The sequence below is a fragment of the Trichosurus vulpecula genome, chromosome 4, assembly GCF_011100635.1.
Source record: "Trichosurus vulpecula isolate mTriVul1 chromosome 4, mTriVul1.pri, whole genome shotgun sequence".
Lineage (NCBI taxonomy): Eukaryota > Metazoa > Chordata > Mammalia > Diprotodontia > Phalangeridae > Trichosurus > Trichosurus vulpecula.
The window spans coordinates 135,388,355-135,412,449 of NC_050576.1; the positions used below are offsets into that span (position 1 = coordinate 135,388,355).

General features: G+C 41.3%; 1 protein-coding gene across 1 annotated transcript in view; it reads right to left on the reverse strand.

Annotated features, from left to right (window-relative positions):
• KIF26B (kinesin family member 26B) overlaps positions 1-23,535 on the reverse strand; it is a 599,749-nt gene extending 576,214 nt beyond the window's left edge. The window contains exons 1-2 of the mRNA XM_036756209.1: positions 22,940-23,535; positions 21,561-21,962 (exon numbers count right to left, since the gene is read on the reverse strand). Of these exons, the coding sequence (XP_036612104.1) occupies positions 21,561-21,962; positions 22,940-23,002 (465 nt within the window). The 5' untranslated portion in view covers positions 23,003-23,535. The remainder of the gene's footprint in view (positions 1-21,560; positions 21,963-22,939) is intronic.
• Positions 23,536-24,095: the final 560 nt, after the last annotated feature.

Below are 24,095 nucleotides of genomic sequence, written 5' to 3' on the forward strand. Positions count from 1 at the left end.
AGAGGAGAAGGCAAATTCAGAGGGCTGAATAAAGGCACAAATACCCAAGCTTCTGTTTTCTCAATGACCCCAAATCCCACTACACTACCAAGACACAAATGTCCCCCATCAGTCACAACCGAGCACAACTCATTTTCAAGGCTAACCAGGTAGATCACAGATCTGGGAACTTCCAACACGATTTCTCCTTGAGGGCTAAGTAAGCATCCCACTGCCCTATGCTACACCCCACCCCAATACTCCTGGCTTTGCACTGTCATCATCACCCACCCTTACTACCCCTCTTTTCTCCACAGCCCTGACCTTTCCCTCTCCCACTGCTCCTGCCTTTATATCATCTATCCTTACTACCCCCTTTTCCTCTTCCCTCCCAATTTTCTTATTTCTCACCCAACATCTTCTAGAAAATGTTGGGAATCCCCAGAGAATGTAGAACCCTGGACAGGGATTCAAACTCCTCTGTCAATGGTTTGTGCCAGGAGTCACCGAATGCTCAGCATCTCTGCTACCTCATCTAGAAGATATGAATAAAAGCACCATCCTACCTCAAAAGAGCATTGTGGGGACTTACTAATAAATATAGCTATAAGGCAATGGACGCTCTATAAAAATGGTGAATAGCTTCCCTACCCCCTAGAGCCCCCATAACCAGTAACTTCCTTCCTCACAAGTGGATGCCTAACACAGGAAATGAAGAGGGGGGGCTTATTAGGCATATTAAAAGCATGCCTTTGTATTACATTTACCACCCTGGCTGCAAAAATGCTTGTAAAGTCATCATTAGCAGACTTCCAGCTGCCAGCCATCCCTCCCCTTTTAGCTTGTAGAGACAGTCAGCTATCCTTTTCTACTGAATGCCCTCTTAATTGGCCAGCCCACTTTATTAGCTGCCTTGACCTCCAATAAAAGCTCCTGGTTAACAATACCTGAAACCTGAGACAGAGAGTGACTAGCATGTTAGCAATCTGACTGGGTTCCTTTGGGATTCCCACACAATAAAATGCATACCTGTTGTAAAGTCTCCCCCTGGAAAATCTAAGGAACCACTGCATAGACAAATTTGGGGTCAAGGAACAAGAGGAAAAAGGAGAGAAATAAAGCAGAGTGCCTTAAGCAGAATGGATGTGTATTAAATGTCTGCTGAGTTGAACTGAGGGGAAATTATCAATGATAACTTCCATGGGGAATTTGGGGGTGGTGCCACCATTGATATAAGCATTGGTTTCCCTTCAAAGATATCTATCAAAATTCTACCAACATGGGGATGTGCTAACCCTTCCTGTGGGAATACCATCAGCAATGTTGTGGCTAAAATGAGATAACTCATGCACTTTTAATAATGCCCATTAGGAAGAGGAAACACTCAAGTCAAAACTTTCAATTTAGTTTGTGTTTGACTGCTAAAATGCTCTATTAATGGTGTTCTGTGTTTGCAGGCACTAATAAATGAATAGAGATCCTAACAAAGGAATGAAGAGTAATGGATTTTATTCCTGCTGTTCTGGGCTTGTCGTCAACTAAAATTGTTCCAAAACCCTTAAGCTTGCCCAGACACAGTGGTGTTTTCGATTGGCTGGTGAGGACACACAAAAGCTCTACATTTATTGTCTGTGCCTAGAGGACTGCGTCTAGCTAAGCACAGAAAAAACTCACCTTTATGACTGAAATAACAGTCAGCCAGTCATCTCATTGGCTGGGAAGACTTAATACCAACAAGGCTAAACTTATCATGCCCCTTTTTTATTAACCAGCTATATTTCTATATTCATATCATCAAAAATCATAGTAGTTATCAGGCCCAAATTAAGTACATATTAATAACTATTATTTTATTCCTATGGGAAACTCCCTGTGCATAAATTCTATCACCACAGATAGGCAACTGCTCCTCAACTTAAGAATTTATGGCATTTTCAGGAGCCCTGAGAAGTCAGGGTGCTGTGGCCAGGGTGTCTTCCTGGGGCCACGGTTAGCTCTCTAGATACTACACCAAGCTTCTCTTCTTCTCCATTTCTAACACTATTCTTTATCATTCCTCCATTTCCACTAAGGCTACGTGAACTGAACTACATGTGGGGAGAAATGTGTGGTTTTACAAGTAGCACTCTATGATACTGCCCAGACCTTAATAACGTGGGACTGTTTTTAAGAATCAGAGACTGGAAGAACTGGAAGAAATCAGAGAAAATGAGTCCAGCCTCATTTTACTGAAGAGAAAACTGAGGCTTAGAAAGGGCTAAATTCAAAAAAAATTTAGCAGCTTGCTACCCTATATGGAATAAAGTTTATAACCAAAAAAAAAAAAAAAGAGAAATTAGTCAAATGATTTGCCCATGGTCACACAGCTCATAAGTGACAGAACCAACTCTTAAACTTAGGTCTTCTGACAGTCCAGTTGTGATTCTGACTTTGAGCATTTTTCCTCATTGAAATATGCCCACTACTCACAGTAGAACAAAACAGCAGGGGAGGGAAAGTATGGGGCCTACATCAACACTCACCGCCTTCCTGGACATAACATAATTACACCAGGCTAGCAGTTCACCAGGAAGGCAGGTTTGGACAAGAAACCACTTCTGGCAAGGAATGTCAGACTAAAGGGCCTGAGGATCATAGGCAGGACCGTAGATTCAAATCTGGAAGGACTGCAGTGGCAATCTAGTCTAACCTCCTTATATTTCAGATGAGGAAACTGAAGCCCAAAGAGCTGAAGGGACTTGCCCTACAATCACATGGCCAGTAAATGTCAAAGATTGGATCTGAACCTCCATCTAACTCCAGAGGCTATTTTTTTTCCAAACTTAATTTTTCTTTCTTCATCAGTTTCCTCTTCTTTCTTCTTTCAAGTCTATTTCCCCCTCTAATACTTTATTTCACTTCCAGCTCCACTCATTTTCCAGACTTCTCTACTTCCTCAATGTGAGAGTTCCTTTCCAGGAGAAATCCATGCCTTGAGGGCTGCTCTTCTGATTGGTGACTCCCTAGCCCAGGCAACTAATTCATGAAAGGCCCCAGGTATACTCGCTTCACTCCTGCCAATCTCACCTCCTTACTTGCCTCTTTGCCTCCCATGTAGGAACTTCCCTCCCCTAAAGCTTCCCTTTATGTGTTTTCTTCCCCCATTAGAATGTATATCCATCAAGGGCAGGAACTGTCTTATTTGCTTATATTTATATTTCCAGCCTGACATGTGTACTTAATAAATGCTTTATTTATGGCAAGAGTTCTTACTTGAAGTGTGTGAACTTTTTTTAATGTTGATAATGGCATTTCAGTATAATTGGTTTCCTTTATAGTGATATGTGCTTTGTTTTTATTCACTTAAAAACATCATTCTGGGGAGTCTTGGGCTTCACCAGACTGCCAAAGAGATCCATGACACAAAAAAGATTAAGAATCCCTAATCTAATTCCTCTCCCTTTTCTTCTTCTTACTCATTCATTCAGTAAACATTTATTTGTCCACCTATTCTGAAGACCTGCCACTAGGAAAGTATAAGACTTACCTGCCACAAGTCATTAGGTCTACAGGATTTTTTTTTAAACTTCCTGGGCCCTCTCTACCATGTAAAGACAAAAGTTTGCTTAACACAGAGAGGGGAAAAGACAACCTATTCATTTGTTATCTCTAGTACTCTGTTTCTATACGGAACTGTGTATCAATGGTTCCCACTTAGTTGGATTCACAACAATGGGAGTCTAAAGGGTTCTCACTAAAAATGCTTTAATTGCCATTTAAGCAGTATATAATTGTACAACTATGTTACAAAAATATTTTTACTCTGTGACAAGCATGTACATATTTGAAGCATTATAGGTTTGTTTCTACAATAATTTGAAACTATCGTGATCATGCACACAATTATTTGTGTTCATGAAGTGATTACATCAAACTCTGACCACATCTGTATTTCTGTGAACTGTATTCTTGTAGTTTCTCAACCTGTCATCAAATTGTTTACAAACTGCCACAAGAGTTTGACATTCAAGCACAAAATGATTCCCAAAGGTCTGACACATGCACAAGTGCAGCGCACCACAGTAGCTCCCTCATTCCCTTCTGTTATCCTATAATTATTTCTCACCAGCTGTGTAATCACATGATCAAGATAGTATGAAAATTTGCATTCCTGTAGGGAAAATGTCAGGCTTTTGGAAAATCATGAGCAATGGGCACACGCATTATAAGACATGCTGAAACCACCATGGACTATCACAAGCATTCTGCAGAAAAAAAAAATTTTTATTGTCTCTAGTTGAAGAATTTTCTGACTTAAACTTATGTCTAAATTTAAGCTTACTATTCTATCTCTTTTCAAATGAATTGGCTACCTATTCTGGTCATTCACTGAGTAGAATTTCTGAGAGTGTAGCCAATGTCCCAGTAGTAGGAGAGAGAAAAAATTAACACTAAAGAGATTCTTTCCTGACAAAGGTTAGTTTACATATGAACATTGTTAAAAAAAAAATATGTAACACTTGCAACTGAACTTTTAGCACTGTTACCATTTGTTATAGTTCCTGTCATTAGTCAATAGAAAAGTAAATATTTTATGTCATAACTCACTACTCATTTGTGTTGATTGGTTAAGAGGCAAAAAAAAATTGAATTTCCGTCTCTTAGCAAGAAAGCTTGTAAAATTCTCCTGCCATTTTCCATCACATATTTGTGTGAATGAGCATGTTCACTTTATTTTTGTTTTAAACTGAAACACAGACATAAACTTGATGCAATAGTAGATTTTAAGACTGTTTTTTTCTGGTGCTGAGAAAAAATATCGCTAGGTTTTGTTCAAATAAAAAAGCTGAACATTGAAATTAGGTTGATGTGTGATCATTATATTATGTCAAACATCTAAGTTGTAATTTATTTTATTAAAAATGTTATTTAAGTTCAACAGAATTTATAAAATAAATAAAGTTAATGTAAAGTCTTACATATGAGGTTTTGATGGATTACTTCTTTTAATTTTTACAGAATGTCCCATATAATCAGGTTTATAATTTTATATTTAGAGTTTTCATAACTATAGGCAGAATAAAATTTTATATTTTACAATTATTTTATATTGTGTATTATTTTATATTTTATAATTATAACACATTTATAATTATAATCACATGATATAAATTTTAATTTAGCACTTTGGGGGCAAAAGATATTATTGTAATGATTGTAAACACTTAGTGAATACATCTAAAAAAATATTATGAGTAGTAGATTTAATTACCCTAAACTTCCCAACTCATGTTTTGTTGAAAGAGGTTCATGGAACAAAAAACACCGGGAAGGACTAGTCTACACCAACCAGTTTACTCCCCTTCCCAACCCACACCACCAAAAAAGTTTGAAGTCAGTTAATCAATATGGTATTTTAAAAATAACTGTAGCTGAACAGGTTTTTTTTTACTGTATTTAATAGATAAGTCTCCAAATAACCAGTTGCTTTTGCCAATTTAGAGCACAAACCACCAGTTCCAAAGCAGAGCAGATCTGGTGATGGAGCAGGTAGGGAATAGAACTCCAAGAAATAGGCAGCTACAAAGGAGATGATCATATTTTATGGAGGAAATATAACTGCTGTTGCCTCCACAAATTAAAATACTGAACTATTCTAATGGGAAAAAATCTCAGGATAAATAACCTTTTGTTGCCCTCTACCCAGCAGTAAGAAACCTCGGTAGGCATTTGGATCCATGAAATAAAATCTCAAAGGAAGTTTCAGTGCATACCATCTGAGCAACAGTAAGCCAGATTTTAGCTTTAAAACTGTTTAGATTTCATGATCAAACGACATACAAAGATCTCACTAAGCTCACAGAGAGAAATTCTTAAAAACTATCACAGAACCCCAGAATTGGAAAGGATCTCAGGGGTCATCTCATGGAACCTGTACCTGGACAAAAATTCCCTTTCCAAAGTAGCCAAAAAATAAAAGCCTGCTTTTGTTTGAATACTTCCATTGAGGGAGAACCCACTGCTCGACAAGGCAGGCCATTCTTACTTTAAGGGTTCTAACTTTTTATGAAATTTTTCTTTATTTTAAGCCTAAATCTGCTTCTTTGCAACTTTCACCCATTTCTCTGCTCTCTGGCCCTTGCATAACAAAAGTTGGATCCCTTCAAAAACACAAGTAGTTTGTTGCCCAACTAAGGGCAACTAGATGGCACAATAAATAGAGTACTAGACCTGGAGTCAGAAAGGTTCATCTTTGTGAGTTCAAATCTAGCCTCAGACACTTAGTAGTTGCTGTGTGACCCCTAGCAAGTCACTTAACTCTGACTGCCTCAGTTTCTTCATCTGGAAAATGAGCCGGAGAAGAAAATGGCAAACCACTCCAGTATCTTTGCCAAATGGGGTCATGAAGAGTCAGACACAACTGAAATGAATAAACAACAACAAAATGTTGCCCAAAGTCTTCTCCAGACTTAAACATTCCCATTTCCTTCAAATGATGTCATGTGACATGAACTGTAGTTACCCTCCTGTGAACTCTGTCCAGTTTATCTGTGGTATTTCTAAAATGTGGGTCCAGAAATAACACAGCCCTCCAGGTGTCTGGTCAGGTCTGACCAGAGGAAATCATAGCTGGCCCCTCTCTTCTCAAGTTTGGACATTAAGATGATAATGTAACCTAGAACTCCAGTCACCTTTTGGGCTATCTGAAAATTCTGTGACATAAAGAAATAGATTTTTTGCTCAAAGAACTGAAGGAAAGGTAATGGTAGAGGTAGGTAAGGGGTAGATTTTTAAGTACAAAGGAAAATTGAAAATTAAATTTAAATTAAATTAAAAATTAAAATGGTCCAACAGCATTAATCAAATCTATAGCACTTCAGACATATTTTACTATTTTTGTATCTGGTAAGAGATAAAGTCTCTTTATTTTAGAGACTACTGAGTACTGTATACAATACTATAATAGCTAGTATTTTCATAGCACTTTAAGATTTGCAAACTGTTTTACATATGTTTATCTCAATTTATCCTCACAACATTGGCAGAGTAGGTCCTATAATTATTCCCATTTTACAGAAGACAAAACTGAGACTAAAAGTGTGACTTGCCCAGGATCACAAAGGACCTAAGGCAGGATCTGAATTCAGTCTTCTTGACTCTAACACTCTATGAACTGCATCACCTCACTGTCTCCAAGACAAGCACTAAGAATTTCTACATTAATTTATGAGTTTAAAAAGAACCTCTCCATCCCAGTCAACTCCCAGAGCTATGACACGTACTGGAAATAGACAAATATCTAATATTATTTGAGGGTTCTTTGTACCCAGAAAGCACCTGAGGATGAGGTGTGAATCAGGATGGATTAAGTGACAAAAATATAACTCCAAGCTAGACTATCTGACAAAGATCAAAAAGGCCCAGGAAAGGGGGCAAGTTCAAATTCTTTGTGCTAAGATCACATATCACATGAGTAGTCTCTGAGTGAACTGTTTTCTCCTCCATCCATCAGCAAAATCAGAGTCTGAATGGCAAAAGCAGCATTTGTGACACTCCCTGGAGGACCTCCAAGAGGCGAAGCCTTGAAATAAAGCATTGTCATCGGTGACAAAGAATTTCCATCTACATTCAAGTTGTTTCAGGGAATAGTGCGGCTATTTTCACCAAATCTGCTCTCCTAAATTTCCTCCAGAAAGATGCATGAAGCATTAAGGTACAGGATTCTTCATTCAACAATGATGGAGGAAAATTAAAGTGTAGAGAGGCTGACTAGCCCCATTTTCTCTGAATGCAAGTCTAGCATGATGTCAACTCATTGGCAGAAAAATAGAAATAACTTTTACAAAAATCCAGAGTGGGAGAAAAGTTGAAATTTCCTGTGAAAGGCACTTGCAATGGCAACTTTGGCAAAGCACACTGGGGCTGTGGAAAGAGCCTTGTCCCAGAAATCAGGAGCCCTGAAGGAGCTCTGGCTCTGCTAGTAAACTGGCTATCTGACTTTAGCTCAGTTACAACCTTTTGGGGACCTCAATACCCTCCTCTACATAATGAGTGATTTGGACTAGGGCAGGGGGTCTTAACCTGGGGTCTATGAACCTGCTTTAAAGAAAAAGTTTAATAACTATTTCAATATAATTGGTTTCCTTTGCAATCCAAAGTATTTTATTTTATGCTTTTAAAAATCCGATTCTGAGAATGGGCAGGGGCGGGGGGTGAGGAGAACAAGAATATATTAAGCATCTGTCACATACCAGGTACTGTGCTAAAACTATTAGGCAGGTATTATTATCATCCTTTTAGAGTTGAGGAATCTGAGTCAGATAGATTGACTTGCCCAGGGTCACACAACTAGTAAGTATTGGAGGCTGGATTTGAACTCAGGTCTTCCTCACTCCAGACCCAGTGTTCTGTCCACTATACCACCTAGCTCCCTGATTGCCAAAGGGTCCATGACACAAAAAGGATTAACAATCCCTGGAGTAGATGGTGTGTAAGGGATTCTTCTAACTCACTTTATTCTGTAATGCTCTGAAATGTCCAAGTTTCCTTCCAACTCTTAAGGTTCTCTAGAAACTATTAATTAAGATTACCATTGGCATACTTTTGAGCATCATCACTGAGCTGGAGTAGGGAAATGCTCTACCCTAATCACAACGCTTCCTCTGACACTTAGTGCAGCTTTAAAATTAAAACACTGGTCAGAATGAGCATCACCAGGGCTCCTACAGAGCACTGTTAGGATTCATTTTTATGTGCCATACAATCTTAGCTGGATCAGTAACCTCCCCACCAACCCCCCAGAAAAAGCCCCATGAAAATTCAAAACCCCTGAATCACTCTGCTGAAGTAAGATGAGCTGTAATGGCCCCTTTCCCAAAGCAAGGAGTTTGAATATCAACTGGCTGCCAATTCTCCAGGAATCTCAGCATCTCTCCCCACCTCCCACCCATCCACCCCCAACTAGCATTAATCAGCACGGTCCTGAGATCCCGGTTCCTCACTCTTCTTCCCCGCTCTAATGCCTTGTCCTGCTCAACCCAGATAAGAACCCTATAAAAATTCGCCCGCCTTCACTGATGTGAGTGGCCTGTTTCACTCAGAGTACCACCAGTATAGTATCCAATTTCATGGAAGACTCCAGCAGGGTCCAATTCCACCCGGGGTCCAGGCTTGCCAGATCTGGTTTCTTCATCCTTCCTGACTTCCCTGAGGGTCTTCCCTTTCCAGACTGATTCTTTTGAGTAGGCAATTCATACCTAACTTTTAATCACTGAATGGGTATTACCTCAGACAAACTGAGACCTGGGAAAGACCTTAGCTTTAAGGCCAAGGTCTCCCACTGCATCCTAGGCCGTCACCGGTCATCCTGACCTATGTCTTGCCACTGGACTCCCATGACTCTGGAAAGGAGAGTGAGGCTGATGACTTTGCTGAGCCCTGACTCACTTAAACCCATCCTCATCAAGAATGAAGGACAAATAACAAACAACAATCTATTTATTGGATGTCCCTATAATGAGGCTGGCTTCTTTACTGTCTTCTTGTGGGTTCCATGTTTCTTTGTACGGCAGTACTGGTATCCTGATCCTTACTTAACATATAATAAGACATGCATAAGGATCTAAAAGGCTCATTGGGATTATCTCTCTACCTTTAGAAAGGACTTTGCTCATCAACTTCCTTTGGCATCATCATCCATTATTGCAAAATATTGTAACTGGGAGTTCTTAACGTCTAGCTGAAATGCATCTCACCATAAACCAATAATGTCTTTCGGGGTTGTACTGTTACAGATTGCTGTTTGTTCTTCATCCTCAAAGAGGATCAAGATAACATCACGAGGTCAAGGTCAAGGTACAGTGTGTGTCCAACTGTGGCTGATCAGACCAATACAAGCTTGAAAGGCTGTACCAGGCATCAGGCACAAATAGTCCATATGACCATTTGGGAGAGAAATGTCTCTAAATTTGTGCATCTCACATTTCTTTTGAGCAACTCATAGAACACAGCACCTTCTTTGATGTGGCCACACCATGATGGGCAGTGCTGTGGCAGAATCTCCCATGTCTCACAATCATACCAAAGTTCTTCAAAGAGACCTTGAGAGTGTCCTTGTATTGCTTCTTCTGACCACTATGTGAACGCCTGCCTTGTGTGAGTTATATATACAGTTTTATCTGCAAAATTAGGGAGTTTGGCTAGATGGTCTCAAAGAGCCCTTCCAGCTCTAGATTTATGACCCCCAGGTTGCCCTTATCTTTGAGTCCTCCACAGTACCTAATAGTGCTTGCCCATAGTAGATTCTTAGTAAACATTTATTCAGTAGAAAATCCAACAACCCAACTGTAGGCACTGACTAGATACACATATGTTCTATGTAGTCCAGGACATAAATGATGGGTCATACCTTTTAGAGCTGGAAGGAACCTTAGAGTTTGAATCCCATCCCTTTATTTTACAAATGAGGAAACAGATTCAGAAGATTACAGTAGCTGAGTGAGGATTTGAATCCAGAGCCTCAGATTCTAAACCCAGTCCTCTTTCCAGACGGCTGTGCTCTAGTTTGCTATCTGTAACTCAGACAGTCACATAATTACATCATTCCTCAGTTTCTTTATCTACAATAGAGAGGTGCCACTGTTAGGCATGCTGTAAGGCAAGTGAGAGGCAGGACAGTACAGTGAAAAGTGCTAAATGTGGAAGAGTCAGGAGACCAATGTTTGACCCTCACCTCAAACATTGTGTGACAACTCCTCAGAACCTCAATTTTGTCATCTGGAAATTGATAATAATAAGTTTATTACCATCTTCACCAGATCCTTGTAAGGAAATCACTTCGTAAACCTTAAAGCATTGTAGAAATCTGAGCCATTTATTTATTTCAAAGTCTGAGCAGCACTTAATTAATGAATTAACTCAATAAGCATTTACAAACACCTACTGACTGCATAATACCACTGTATGGAGCACAATGGGAATGAATACACAGCCAAAGACATGGTCCTTGCCCTCAAGGCTCAATCTAATTGGACAGACAAGACAAACTTACATGAGATAATTAGAGAATACAAGATAAGATCATTCTGGATAATGGAACACAATCTCTGTGTAAGTGCTGAGGGAATACAAACCAAAGGAGTGATCACACAGGCTGAGGTTCACCAGGGAAGGCTTCTTAAATGAACCTTGGGGGAGTCTTGAAGGAATGGCCAGTGATGTCGTGGATCAATATGTGTGGTGGGTCAATATATGGCTGTTAATCCACTAAATATTTTCAAAGCAATCTACTCTGAAAAGGTCCCACTGTTCACAACGCATGTGCACACACAAGCCCAGCTACATTAATCACAAATGTGCTTTAAGATGGAACTGCTTCCCTCCTGGAGACCTCAGGTGGGAATACTACCCAGGGACTTCTCCAAAAGGTACTAAGAGGTCACAACGAAGTCCTGTGAGTTAACAGAAATACCAATGACCAGCACAGTACCTAAGGATAGTTGCTAGAAGAAAATTAGCATCATATTTCTGAAAAAGAAATACCAACCCCATCCTGCCCTGGCCAGTGCAGTTTCTTTGAGAGGACAAGATGCCGAGGAGTCTGGCAGCTCTGCTGACTTTGCACTGAAATGTTCAGCTTAAGTACCCTCCTTTTCGAAAAGGGCAGGCTAAGGCCCTCAGGCAGTCTTCTGTTCTGAAAGGGCTGACAGTAGAGTCTCAACTGAGTGAATATAAATATGGGAAGGCTTCTTTCCTCCCCCTTCCCCCCACCCCACAGCCCATTACATTCCAACAGAGAAATCTGCACAGCTCAGAATCTTGACAACCTCACATACTTTTTCCCCCATCTTCCTCTCCCCACCCCACCCCCAGCCCCAAAGGAAGGTTATCATGTGACCTGGGAGGAGAGGGGGTGGGAATGGGAGAATAATCATAATATTATCTCCCAATCAGGGGTCTCCCATTGAGCCAGCTAGACTGATGGTGACCTTCAGCTGCTTTTCCTGGAAAAAATGTACTTGAATTTCTCACACCATAATCCTATGCCAATTCCTGCCTTCACGAATGGTGCTAACAGAACCTGGGGTTCCACAACGAAAAATATTGCAATATTTCAAGGGGGTGGGAGCAAGGGTAGGAAGGAGAGAGAAAGAGAAACACAGAAAGATGCTGAGGGCCTGTGTTAAAAGGTTTGCTGCTATAACCTGGGACGCAAATAGCCAAGGACAGTGGTTGCTGCCTAAACTTTAATGGAGCTAATCCTTCCAAATGCCAACAAATTACTGCCCCCAGCCATTTAAAAATCACAAATCTAATGCAATAATCCTATTGGAATTAAAATGAGTGAAAAAGAAATTATTAGGGGCCTAGGGTTTTTGTGCAGTGAATTAAGTCTCTATACTAACTAGTCCTGATTATTTGAAAATTAAAGGCCCAGATAGACATTCTATTATTCTGCCACTTTCTCAGGATTGGAGGAAAGACTCATTACTGTCCTGTCTCTACTGAAAGTGTTTTCTAAAACCCCTACAAGGTAACAGTAATATTTTTATGCTAAATGCTGCAGGGATTTTTCATTATTAATATTATTTATTAGCAAATCCTCCGACTACTGAATAGCTCTGAAATTGGAAAGACTAAATTGCAATTATCTCAGACAAAAAACAAGTGTAATTTTAAAACATACAAGTGAAAACAGGCTTTTGAAAAAAAACAAACAAAAAAATCTGTTCTTGGATTGATTAAAGGGAATCTGTCAGACATGACATTTCGAATATTAATAAGCACCTAGAATGCACTTTCTATTTTATGTGTTTAATAAATTGACTCCAGAGAAAAAAAACAGAATTTTCATATCCTTGCTTTTTAGCTGGAGATAGAAAATCACAAAAGGAGCACAAATGGCCCAAAGTTCAAACTTGAACTTGGCCCCTCAGATCCTCAGAATCCTAGACTAATCTTTTCTTCCATGAATTTGATTTGGGGGTCCTCAATATGTTTTATTTATTACTCCCAATTTCTGTCATTACCAGGGGGAAAGCTGAAGGATCATAATTCAGGAATTATTGTTTAGTACGGAAAGAATTCCTCCCATGAGATTGAAGGTGGAGAAAAATATGGTGGAAGCTTTGCTTGCCATGAGTACCTCCATCAGGCAACACAGTCCAGATGGTCCATAAATGGGAGATTCTGGAAATCAGAGTTCACCATAAAGAAAAACTTTGCAACAAGATGATCTGTCCAAAAGTGAAATGGTACCAGTGAGGGGTAAGTTATCATCACTGGAGGTCTTTAAACAGAGACTTGAAGTTCAGGAGATGGTAGACAGGATTTGGAGTTTGAGTAGGCATTTGACTAGGACCTCTGAGGTCCCTTTATACTCCAAATCTATATTTGTATAATTATTTTTGCTCTATTATGAAGGTCTGTTATTTTAAAAAATATATATTAACCCTGTGCCCTAATTTACATACCTATAAAACGAGAGAGAATGGCCACTGATTACAGCATATTTACAAGGTGAAAGGGGGCTGTGCTTGTACAATCATCATTATTTAAAGTTCAAAAGGTTTACCAGAATACATTTATTTTCTACAATCTAACCCCGCCCTCCCCAAGCATCCACCTATACTAGGAAATTGCATATCTAGTCCATACGATGCTACAGATCCTAAAGTTTCTCAACAAGTGGTCTTTAACAGATAAAGGAGATAGAATAAATCAGTATTATTTACAATTTGTCATTAAGAATAAATTATTCAATCTCTTGGAGTCAGTGGCAATTCGAAAGGATAAATCCAGAGCATTACTGAAAGTCATTATTGCAGAGCTTATTCATTTATTGAACAGACAAGAAATGTAAAGCAGTGACGAGAGATATCCAGATGAATGGTATAATCTCTGCCTTCAAGGAGCTTGCTGCTATAGGTAGTGAAGTATATTACAGATGAGCAGTGGATTTGAGTCAATTCCTGCTCTAGGAGGCATCTAGATTGCAAAATGAATAGAGGACTGGGCCTGGGAGTCAGGAAGACCTGACTTCAAATCCAGGCCCAGATATTTCCCAGATATGGGACCATGGGCAAGTCACTTAACCTCTGTCTTCCTCAGTTTCTTGAGCTGTCAAATGGGGATCACAATAGGATCTACTTCACAGGGTTGTTTTAGGGATCAAATGAGATATTTGTAAAATGCTTAGCACAGTGCCTGGCACACCTCATAAATGATTCATTTATGTGTTTTGTAAATTATTGTTTCCTTCCTATTGTTTGCCACTCATGTGACCTTGGACAAGTCACAACCTTCCCGAGTCCCAGTTTTCTCATCCATAAAATGAGGTGGTTGGATCAGATCCAAAGTTCTGTCCAGCTCTAAATCAATGACCTAGTCATGGACTAGCTAAATCTAGTTGTTCATTTAAAGCATGTACACAAGTGCCACATACAAGAGGGTAAGGGCATAAAAGAAGCTAAAAACAAGTTCTGGGAGAAAGGAGAGATCACTTTTGCCTTTGGGGGGCAGGGGATAGAAGGAATCTAGGAAATCTTCACAGAGAAGGTAGCATTTCAGCAGGACCTTGAACAATGGGTAGAATTTCAACAGGCAGAAATGGATGAGGGTATCCTATATGTACATAGAGAGGACAGGAGGAAAAGGAAGAGCAGTATTATGGGAAGAAGATGATTTCAGTTTTGGACAAGTTGAGATGGGTGTGCTTAGTATGCCCAAAGGGAATAGGTCTAATAGCCATTTGGAAATATGGGGCTGGAGCTCAAAAGAATGGGTTGTATATACAGATCTGAGGTTCATCCATACAGAAGTGATAATAATAGCAAGAGAAGTATATACAACATCATCGAGGGAGAGGGTCTAAAAAAAGAAGATGGGTATGGTTTGTCTTTGATCTTGTCCATATTTACAAAGTAAGAGGAAGAATGGGAACCAGGGAAGAAGTGGTCAGATTGGTGAGATGAAAAACAAGAAAGCTCATTGTTATAAGAGCCAAGGCAGAAAAAGGTACCAAGAACCACTCAGATTTAGAACTGGAAGGGACCTTAGAAGCCATTTTACAGATGAGAAAACTGAGGAACAGAAAGGTCACACAGATAGTATGTGGCTGAGCCAGGATTTTAATTCAGGTTCTCACCAGGAGATTTGAGTGTTACAAGAGCCAAGGGAGAAAAAGGTACCCAGGAGTTGACAATAGCATCAAGGACACAAAGATGTCAAGGCAGAGATTAAACTTTAAAAGTTTACTGGATGCAGCAATTGGGAGGTCACTAGTGATCCTTAAGAAAGCAACTTCTTCCCCAAACTTAGTAAGCAGCAAGGAACTCTGAAAAAAAGTCACCTGTGAACATGTATGCATGTAGATGCCCAAAACTCCCAACATATTGTGCAGCAAGAAATTGTGAAAGAAACGGATGCAGAGAAACCAGGGAAGACCTGTATGAACTGATGCAGAATGAGGTGAACAATCAAGAGAAAATTTTGTACAATAACAGCATTATAAAGACAAAGAACATAGAAACACTTAAAGAACTCTGATCAATCCAATGACCAACCAGAATTCCAGAGGACCAATGTTGAAACATGCAATCTAACTCCTAACAGACAGGTGATGGACTCAAGATGCAGAATAAGATATATTTTTGAACATAGCCAATTTGGGAATTTGTTTTGTTTGACTATACACATTTGTTACAAAGATTTTGTTTTTTCCTTGGTGGGGGGGGGTCATTGAAAAGAGAGAATATAAAGGTTTATTGGTTGAAAAAAAATTGAATTTTTAAAGAAATATTACTGACTCTCATAGCTTCTACACTGATATCCCTATAGTACTGATCTAAACATCTCTCTCCCACAAGAAGTGGCTTCCACATTGTCTCTAGGACAAAATGCAAGCTTCTCAGTTTGACATAAAAGATCTTCAACCTACCTTTCCAGGCTGATTATATATTATTCCCTTCCCTGCACTCTATGCTCCAACCAGACTATTTGATCTTCCTTCTATACAACCTTAACATCTCCCACATCCATGCCTTTGCCCAGGGAGCTCCCCTAAGCTTGGAAGGTTCTCCTTCTTCCCCTCCTCTCTTATTTCTCTTCAAAGCTCAGCTCAGACACCACTCTCAATAGACCTTTCTAACTTGTTAATGCTTCTCCAAGTTAAAAAGTGAAAAATTAATTTTATATGTATATAGAGAGTGCTTTTGGAGGGATACATATACATATGTATCATGTTTATGTATTTACAAATAACTCCTCAGAGTAGAATGTAAACTCCTTGAAAGCAAAGAATGGTTCACTTTTCTAATTATATCCCTAGTACTTAGCATGGTGGCTGGCACATAGTAGGCATTTACAAAATGCTTCTTGATTGATTGCCCAAGCTCACACAGGAGCAGAGCTAGCATCTTTGACAGATTTGATTTATTGGGTTTTTTTAAATATTCATTACTCTCTCTTTCAAACAAAATAATAAACTCTGAAGTGAATAGGTGTTCCTGGTTTTATTATCCCCGTTTTAGAGATGAGGTAACTTAGACTGAGGAAAGTTGAATGACTTGCCCAAAATAACAAAAGGTAAGAAAGGTAAAAAGAGTCAAGGCAAGATTCAAACCCAATTCTTACTAACTCCAACCCCCACACTCTGTCCACTAGGTCATGCTGCCTATCTCTGGCTCCTTTGTCACCTACACCAGAAGAGGTCTGGTGACAGAGGAACACATGCTTATTTGTATCACAAATATGGCCCCCGTACTATGCATATCTCTAATGGAACCACAGTGCGGGAGAAGAAGTACTAAATGAGTCAGAAATTCTGCCTTTGACACTAGATATTGACTAATGCCGAGTCACTCTAAACTTCCATTGTGGGGGGAAATGTGGGGGGAAAGCATTTTTATAGAGCCTACTATGTGTCAGGTACTGTGTTTTACAAATATTCTATCATTTGATCCTCACAACAACTCTTTGAGGTAGGCACTAGTCATTTCCTCATCAGTAAAACAGAGATGAGAAGATGTAAGGCATCTACCCCACAGCCGCCATGAGAATCAAATGAGACGATGTAAAGTGCTATAAGTTCCTATGTTACTGTCGTCCAGTCACGTCCAACCCTTCAGGACTCCATCTGGGGTTTTCCTGGCAAAGATACTTGAGTGGTTTTGCCGTTTCCTTCTCCAGCTCATTTTACAGATGAGGAAACTGAGGCAAACAGGGTGAAGTGACTTGCCCAGGGTCACACAGCTAGTAAGTTTCTGAGGCCAGATTTGAACAGGCCCAGCTCTCTACCTATACATATCAGCTATTATTAAAGTGATACTTGAGACTTGTAAGTTCTTTTAACACTATAGATTACCTTTGACAAAGACCCGAGACTCAGCATTGGAGAGCTAATGGGGAATGCACATCAAAAGCTGAATTTTGAATGTGAGGCTGGGTGATGTAGCAGACCTGTCACTTTCAGCCTCAGCTTCTTCATCTGCAAAATGGGGGTGATAATAGCACTTAAGTCACTTGATCTCTGTTTCCCTCAGTTTCCTCATCGGTAAAGTAGAGATAATAATAATACCTCCTTCCCAGTGTATTACGAGGATCAGATGTGATATAATCATTGCAAAACACTTAGTGCAGTGCCTGGCCCATGGTAAGAGCTACATAGATGTTCATTGGTGTTACTGTGACTATTATTATTATTATTATTATTACTATTATTATTATTATTATTACTATTACTATTATTAGTGCCACTTTCTCCCAAGGAGCCCAGCTCTTGCATGCTTTCTGGCTTCAAAGCGCTTGTTGACCCCTTTAGGCTTTTAGAGTACCTCTGTGTCCTCTGACCAGACTTACTACCAGAGAATACTGACGAGACTAGAGATCTAGGTACGCATTCTCCAGCAAGTGACTTCATATCTCTTTGACCAACTTGCCCATCAATCACATAAACGTAATTCAATAACATTTGCTACCTATCCCAAAGGAATTATGGGAGGATTCATGAAGCAGTACTATATCTAGAAAGTGCTTAGAGGACAAAAGGGGAGCCATAAGAAACCAGAAACCTGGTGAGGCATAAAAGCTACCAGCTTCTTGCCCACTTAACAACAACTGGACCTCACACAGCACATTTCTATAAAAAAAAAAAACTAAAGCATTTTGCAAATTGTCTTCTGAAAAAATTTCAACAACATGCTGCTGTGTGCATGATTTCCCTTGTTTTACAAACAGGAAAACTTGGGCACAGAGAGGGCAGAATTGCTTTCATCCGTGGGATGATGGGGAGAAAGGGCTAAAAAAACAAACCTGTCTTTAGATGACATGACTTTTAATCTTGCCTTTCCTATCAAAGATTTTGACCTGTCCACAGAATCACTGAGTAGTGCTGAAAATTCCTGAGTACATTCTGGTATCAATCAAAATGGTGGTTTTTTGCTAATTACACCCAAAATCACTTTTCTCTCTTCAATGTCCAAACTCTATATAGTTGAGTCACAATGACGCCTCTTGTTCTTATGAAACTTAACTCCTTCTCTGCCCAAAGGCCACAGAGGTACACAGTCTGCTCATAAATGCAGCTAGAAGAAGAAAGGACTGATTTTAAAGCCATATGGCCCTCATTGCAGCAAAGAACCTGGCATTTAATTGGTTAAAATGACTGTAAATTTTAAAGGCAGAACAGTAATTATAGTTAATCTGAGGGTGCAACCACCAAAATTTTCTTTCCTAAATAAAACGCAAAAACCTTGAATCATTATTCCAGCTGTTGGCGTTCAGAAGAAATACATGCAGTTAAAAATCAAGAATCCACACATACACCTCCTTGCTAACAGTGAGCTAATCAAAAGCATCCTTGTTCCTGGTTAAGTATTGTGCATTTTCCTGCACTAAAAGTCATGCTTCGCTGCATAGTTCCACATATAAAACTCAGGCTACTTACATAGCAGTCAAGTGTGGCATTATGTAATATTCATGTGTACATTTAAAGTGATACCTTCCGAGTACTGCCTATGAATGAAAGCATTTCTTGACCTGCCTGGATCACTGCAAGATCATATGGAAAGTTGATTCATGCCTGCTATAATGCTGTTTTGGGAACATTCATTTCTCTCTGGCAAAGTAATCAGTTTTTCTAAGTTCCTTGTATTTCATAATGCAAATAAAAACTGACAAATATTTTGGGCTGATTCTTATTAGACTGCAGATGAATTTTCCAAGGGCAGCTAGGTGGAGCAGTGAATAGAGCACTGGCCTCAGACACTGGACACTTTCTAGCTGTGTGACCTTAGGCAAGTCACTTAACCCTAATTGCCTTACCTTCCCCCCTCAAAAATAAAAAAGAAAACAAAGCAAAAAGAAATTTCCAGCTTGCTTCAGTTGCTTGGATAGGCTCCATATAGTGCAGTGATTAGCACTCTGGACTGGGAGTCAGGAAGACCTGCCCGAGTTCAAATTCTGCTTTTGATACTTCTTAGCAGTATGATCCAGGTACCAGTCACTTAACTTCTCTTGGTCTCAGTTTATTTATATGTAAAATGGGGATTCCTAGCTCCTACCTCACAAGACTGCTACAAGAATCAAGTAGAAAAGTACCTAAAGCACTTTCCAAACCTCAAAGCTTGATTTAAATGTCAGCCATTCTTCAATAATAATAAAAATCCACCCATAAAACTCAACAGATGCATTTTATTTCCATCCTTTGTTCCTTCTAATTGTAGGAACAATATTCTTATTGTAGCCGGTCATCATAGACCTCAGTGGTCCCCTGGTCCAGCAAATAGTCCAATACTCTCACTTTACAGATGAGGAAGTTTAAATGACTTTTTCAAGATCACAACAGTAGTAAGTAGAGAGACGAAATTTGAACCCAGTTTCTTCTGTTGGCTTTACTCCCCTCCCCCCCTTTTTTCTGAAAACAGTACATGTTCATTCTGATTTACTATTATACTAATTATAACCCTCAAAGAGTAGCATACAGGACCCATTCTATATAAAAGGCATTCTTGGGAATGGCCTAAAGGGATCTGGTGTTGTTGAGACTAATTATGGCTTCCAAATATAACATTTAATGTCCCAAGGTACCACACAACCTTTTATCAGATAACACTATTCTAACAAATCTAAAATTATTGGGCAAAACAGCCTTCTAAATGCATTGGAATTTATTTTTAGTTTGCTGACTAATTTTGTTACGTGACTATGAATGGTGGTTGAAATCTTCTTCCATTGTCATCCATTAAAATATAACATTCTGACAATTCAAGGGTTAATTATTATTCCCAAGCTAAATTCTGCAAATCCTAAAAACAATTCTCCTGATGGTAATTTCCAGCATAGGGACTTTAACCACCTTTGTTGCTGCTTGTATACAAACAAGCTAAGCATTCAGATAACTACTCCACTGCTCTCCTTTACAGCATCACAAATACACCATTCCAAAAGTCACAGAAATAAAAACTGGGAAACGCCTCTGAATAAACAGCATCAGAAAAATCCTCGAGAGCAATTCCTTCTTTTTCTTGACACCTCTTTGCCCCAAACACCCAAGAAAACTCTTTGAAGTGGGAGAGTAAATATTATCATTTGATAGTACTTCGACCCGACAGGTCAAACACGATTGCATTGTGTTACATTCTAAGAGCCCTGTTGGCCATTCACCACACACCACCACTGTGAGGGTTGCTATGGCAGAACCCAATGTGTATTAACACTCAATCAGTTCTGGAGCCCCAGGATGCCTCTTCTGGGCTGTTCCCCTTAATCTTTCTGCACAATACAATGCTATTAAAAGCAAACAAACAACTAACTTCAGGATGTAAGATTCTGGGAGGAGAAAGATATTAACTAGCAAAGAGAGACACGATTCTTAACTGATATTTGCTTTCACGGCCTTCGCAGGTTTGTTTGTTTTAAATCTTCAGGGGACACGAGTGGAGGAAAGAAACCTGATTCCGAATTTGAAAGAAAAAAGCAGCCTAGGGTCGTGCGGCAACGGCAACGTGGGGATGGGAAAAAGGAAGGATGAGAGGAAGTGCCATCAGCATATTCCAATGCCTGTCAAACATCCTGACAGAATAGATACCGGTGTGGCGTCTGCTAGCAATGCATGCCAACGGGCAAAGAACTGAGAGAAAGGTATAGTATGATATAAAGTCCAGGAGGGAGGAATTTTAAAAATCGGGTAGGGGGGGAGAGATAGGAGGGAGATGCAGCACCAAGAGCATCCCCCGGTCTGAGAACTCTGGAGCAGGAGCATCCTCATGAGATGGTTAAGTTCAGCTCTCCCGGACAGAACATGCCAGCTCTTGGGTGAAAACGTAGCTGAACGGCTGTGGAGTTGTTCTCTACCAGTGCGTATAAAATAGGTTAGAAATTGCCGGCGACTGGAGAACTAGCATTCAGGGGCCGCCCCCTGAGAAGCTACAGCCAGCCACTGCACCCAGAGGAAATGCCTCTGGATGCCCGGGGGACTCAGGTTCGTGCCCAGCCCCTCTCGCCTCCTGAGCCTCCCGTCTGCTTACTCTCCCTATTTCTCCACAGGCTGGCTCCCTCTTCCCCTCCCCCCAGCCCCAGCTCTCCTAGGCAGGGGCCGGGCTTACCTTGCTGGAGAAGGGGCCGGGGAGAAGCAGCTTCAGTATCTGTCTCTTCAGCTCCACCAGGCGGGCGTTGCAATTCTCGCACCAGACGCCGCGGTCCGAGCCTGGAGAGGAGCCGCCCCCGCTGCCCGAGCCGGGGGAGCCCGTGCCAAAGCCTGGCGAGCCGCCCAGAGAGCCAGGCGAGCTGGTGCCGATGCCAGGGGAAGCAGGTCCCGGGGAGCCCGTGAACGAACTCGGGGACGAGGTGCCTGAGCCGGGGGACGGGGTCCCCGATGAGCCGAGCGCTGAGCCGGCGCCCTCGGGGTTGGGCCGGCTCCCCGCCCGGGACTCTTCATAGGCTTTCCGGTACCAGCTTTCGGGGGAGAAGGGGGCTGCGGTCTTGGTAGGGGAGCAGACTTCGTTCACCTGGAGAGGGGTAGAGACGTGAGGTTTAAGTGGATGCATGGACAGTTCGCTCCCGCGTGCGTGGCTGTGGATATGTGTGTGCACGCGTGTGCGTGGATGCCTCTCAGGATCGTTTCAAGTTGAGGCACCGCTGCTGCTGGCGGCCAAATGCTCCCTCCATCTGTCTCTTTAATCGTCCGTAAGTAAATGCCGACAGCCCGTGTGCAGCCTACCTGAGAGACCTGTACCCATGTACCAGGTTACACAGGGCGTCTGTAAACACCTTGGATGGGGCGTGGAAAGCCATGAATAGGGGCATGAAATGACTTAGGTAATGAAGAAATCCCCGCGTCCCCGCCCATTTTAAAGCAGTCCATAGCATCTCACTCAGCCGGGTCCCCTCTGTGCACCTCCCGCACCCAGGGACAAGGACCCACGGGTGAGATCCCAGGAGCCCGGGTCTTCAAGAAACCCTGATTAAGGGAACTTTGGACTTAACCCTACTCGATTTGATTCATTCAAGCGAAAGCGTCAAGGTTCCCGGTCAGTCTTAGGTTTAAGTGAAAGGCTAACACCGCGGGAGGCAAATGATAAGGGCAACACCAGAGAAATCCCAAAACGCCGAAATTCAGTTTAACTCTGCTGAAACGTGCAGCAATGCTGCAAAAGTTACAGGGGGGAGGGACGCTTTTAAAATCATGCAGGAAGGAGAGGGCTTCTCACACCCTTCCAGACATGCAGTCTTGCTTGCTTTGCCCACTCACTCATACTGGACCCCCTTAGCTGAACTGCACACAGAGATCCCTCTGCTCCGGTATCAGAAAGAGGGAAAGCAGGGACGCTTAGGATGTTAACATGCAGCTTAATAAGGTTAACCTGTTTGTATCATTTGTTACATGTCAGCTTACAGAGAGACAGCGACAGAGCAGGGAGATATTTTAAAACCCTCTGCACAGATGGTTCTAAAGCATCTCTGCACGTTATCGCTGACAACTTACCCCGTATTTTCTGCTCCTGGTTGTGACTGCGATCCTTTCTTTATTCCCAGCCACAGAATTCATGGTGACTTTGCCCAAAAAAGACACTATCTAAAATGTTCCACCAATGTTACATCCAAAGAGAAAATCTTCAAACACAGAAAAGGTTCACCGATTGTATAGAGATGTGTGCATGCTCTGCCCTAAATGCAAGGTTTCTTCATTGAAAAAAAGAACAAAGTGAAATGAACGGTAACTGGCCTCAGAAGGGATACCACCAATTCTCAGCCAAAGCTGGGATGGGTGGTTTATATTCTTTCCCCCTTTCTCTTCAAATCATTTTTCCCCTCGTTCTCTTCGGTTTCCTTCACTTATACTCCTTATTTTCCCAGAACCGGTAACATCCAGATAATTAGCATTTCTCCCAGCCCCGCAAATACAGTTTTCCTCCGCAATTGAAATTAAAAAAAAAAATCAATGCACACATGCACAACACACACGTACGCGCACACTGGGTAGCTGCAGAAAAGGTAAAAAGCAGAGAGGTTCTGCCTCGCCTCGAAGCAGGGACTTCTCCCTCCCTCTGCTGAGTGGTGTTGTGGTAACTTGTTTCCTTCAGCAAGGTTTGCAACTGAGTTAAAAGAAATCCTCCAAAAATATAAGGATCCAGCGTTGGGGAGGAGCTTCAGAGACTCCTGGAGCCAATATCCTTCTCCCCATTTGTGCCTGACAGTTTAGCGAGGAGGTTCTCGCTATAGGAACCTTCTCCGGTCAGCGGAGGAGCTGCGGAGCATGTGTAAGCAAAGCCTAGAGAGCCTCAGAGAACACTTCATTGCAGTCCCGGGAAAGGCATGTGCTGCCGCTGCTGCAGCTGCTGCTGTTGTAGCAGCAGCGGCGCGGATCCATTTTATTTTGCAGCACTCCTGAGTGACATTGAGATCTGCTGGGGCTGGTTGGTTTGTTTGTTCCTTTAAGAAAGAGGCAGAGGAGAGAAGGGGGGAGGAAGGGAAGTCTAAAGCGTCCCTTCCCGGGAAGTTACTGGGGCACTAGAGATTCGGAAGGGCTAAGGAAACACCACGTCTCCAGCATGAAGCTGCCGCCGAGAAGGGCAGGAAGGCTAGACCCTCGCAGCCGCGGGTACTGCCGCCTCCCCCCACCTCGCCTCTCCCGCCCTTTC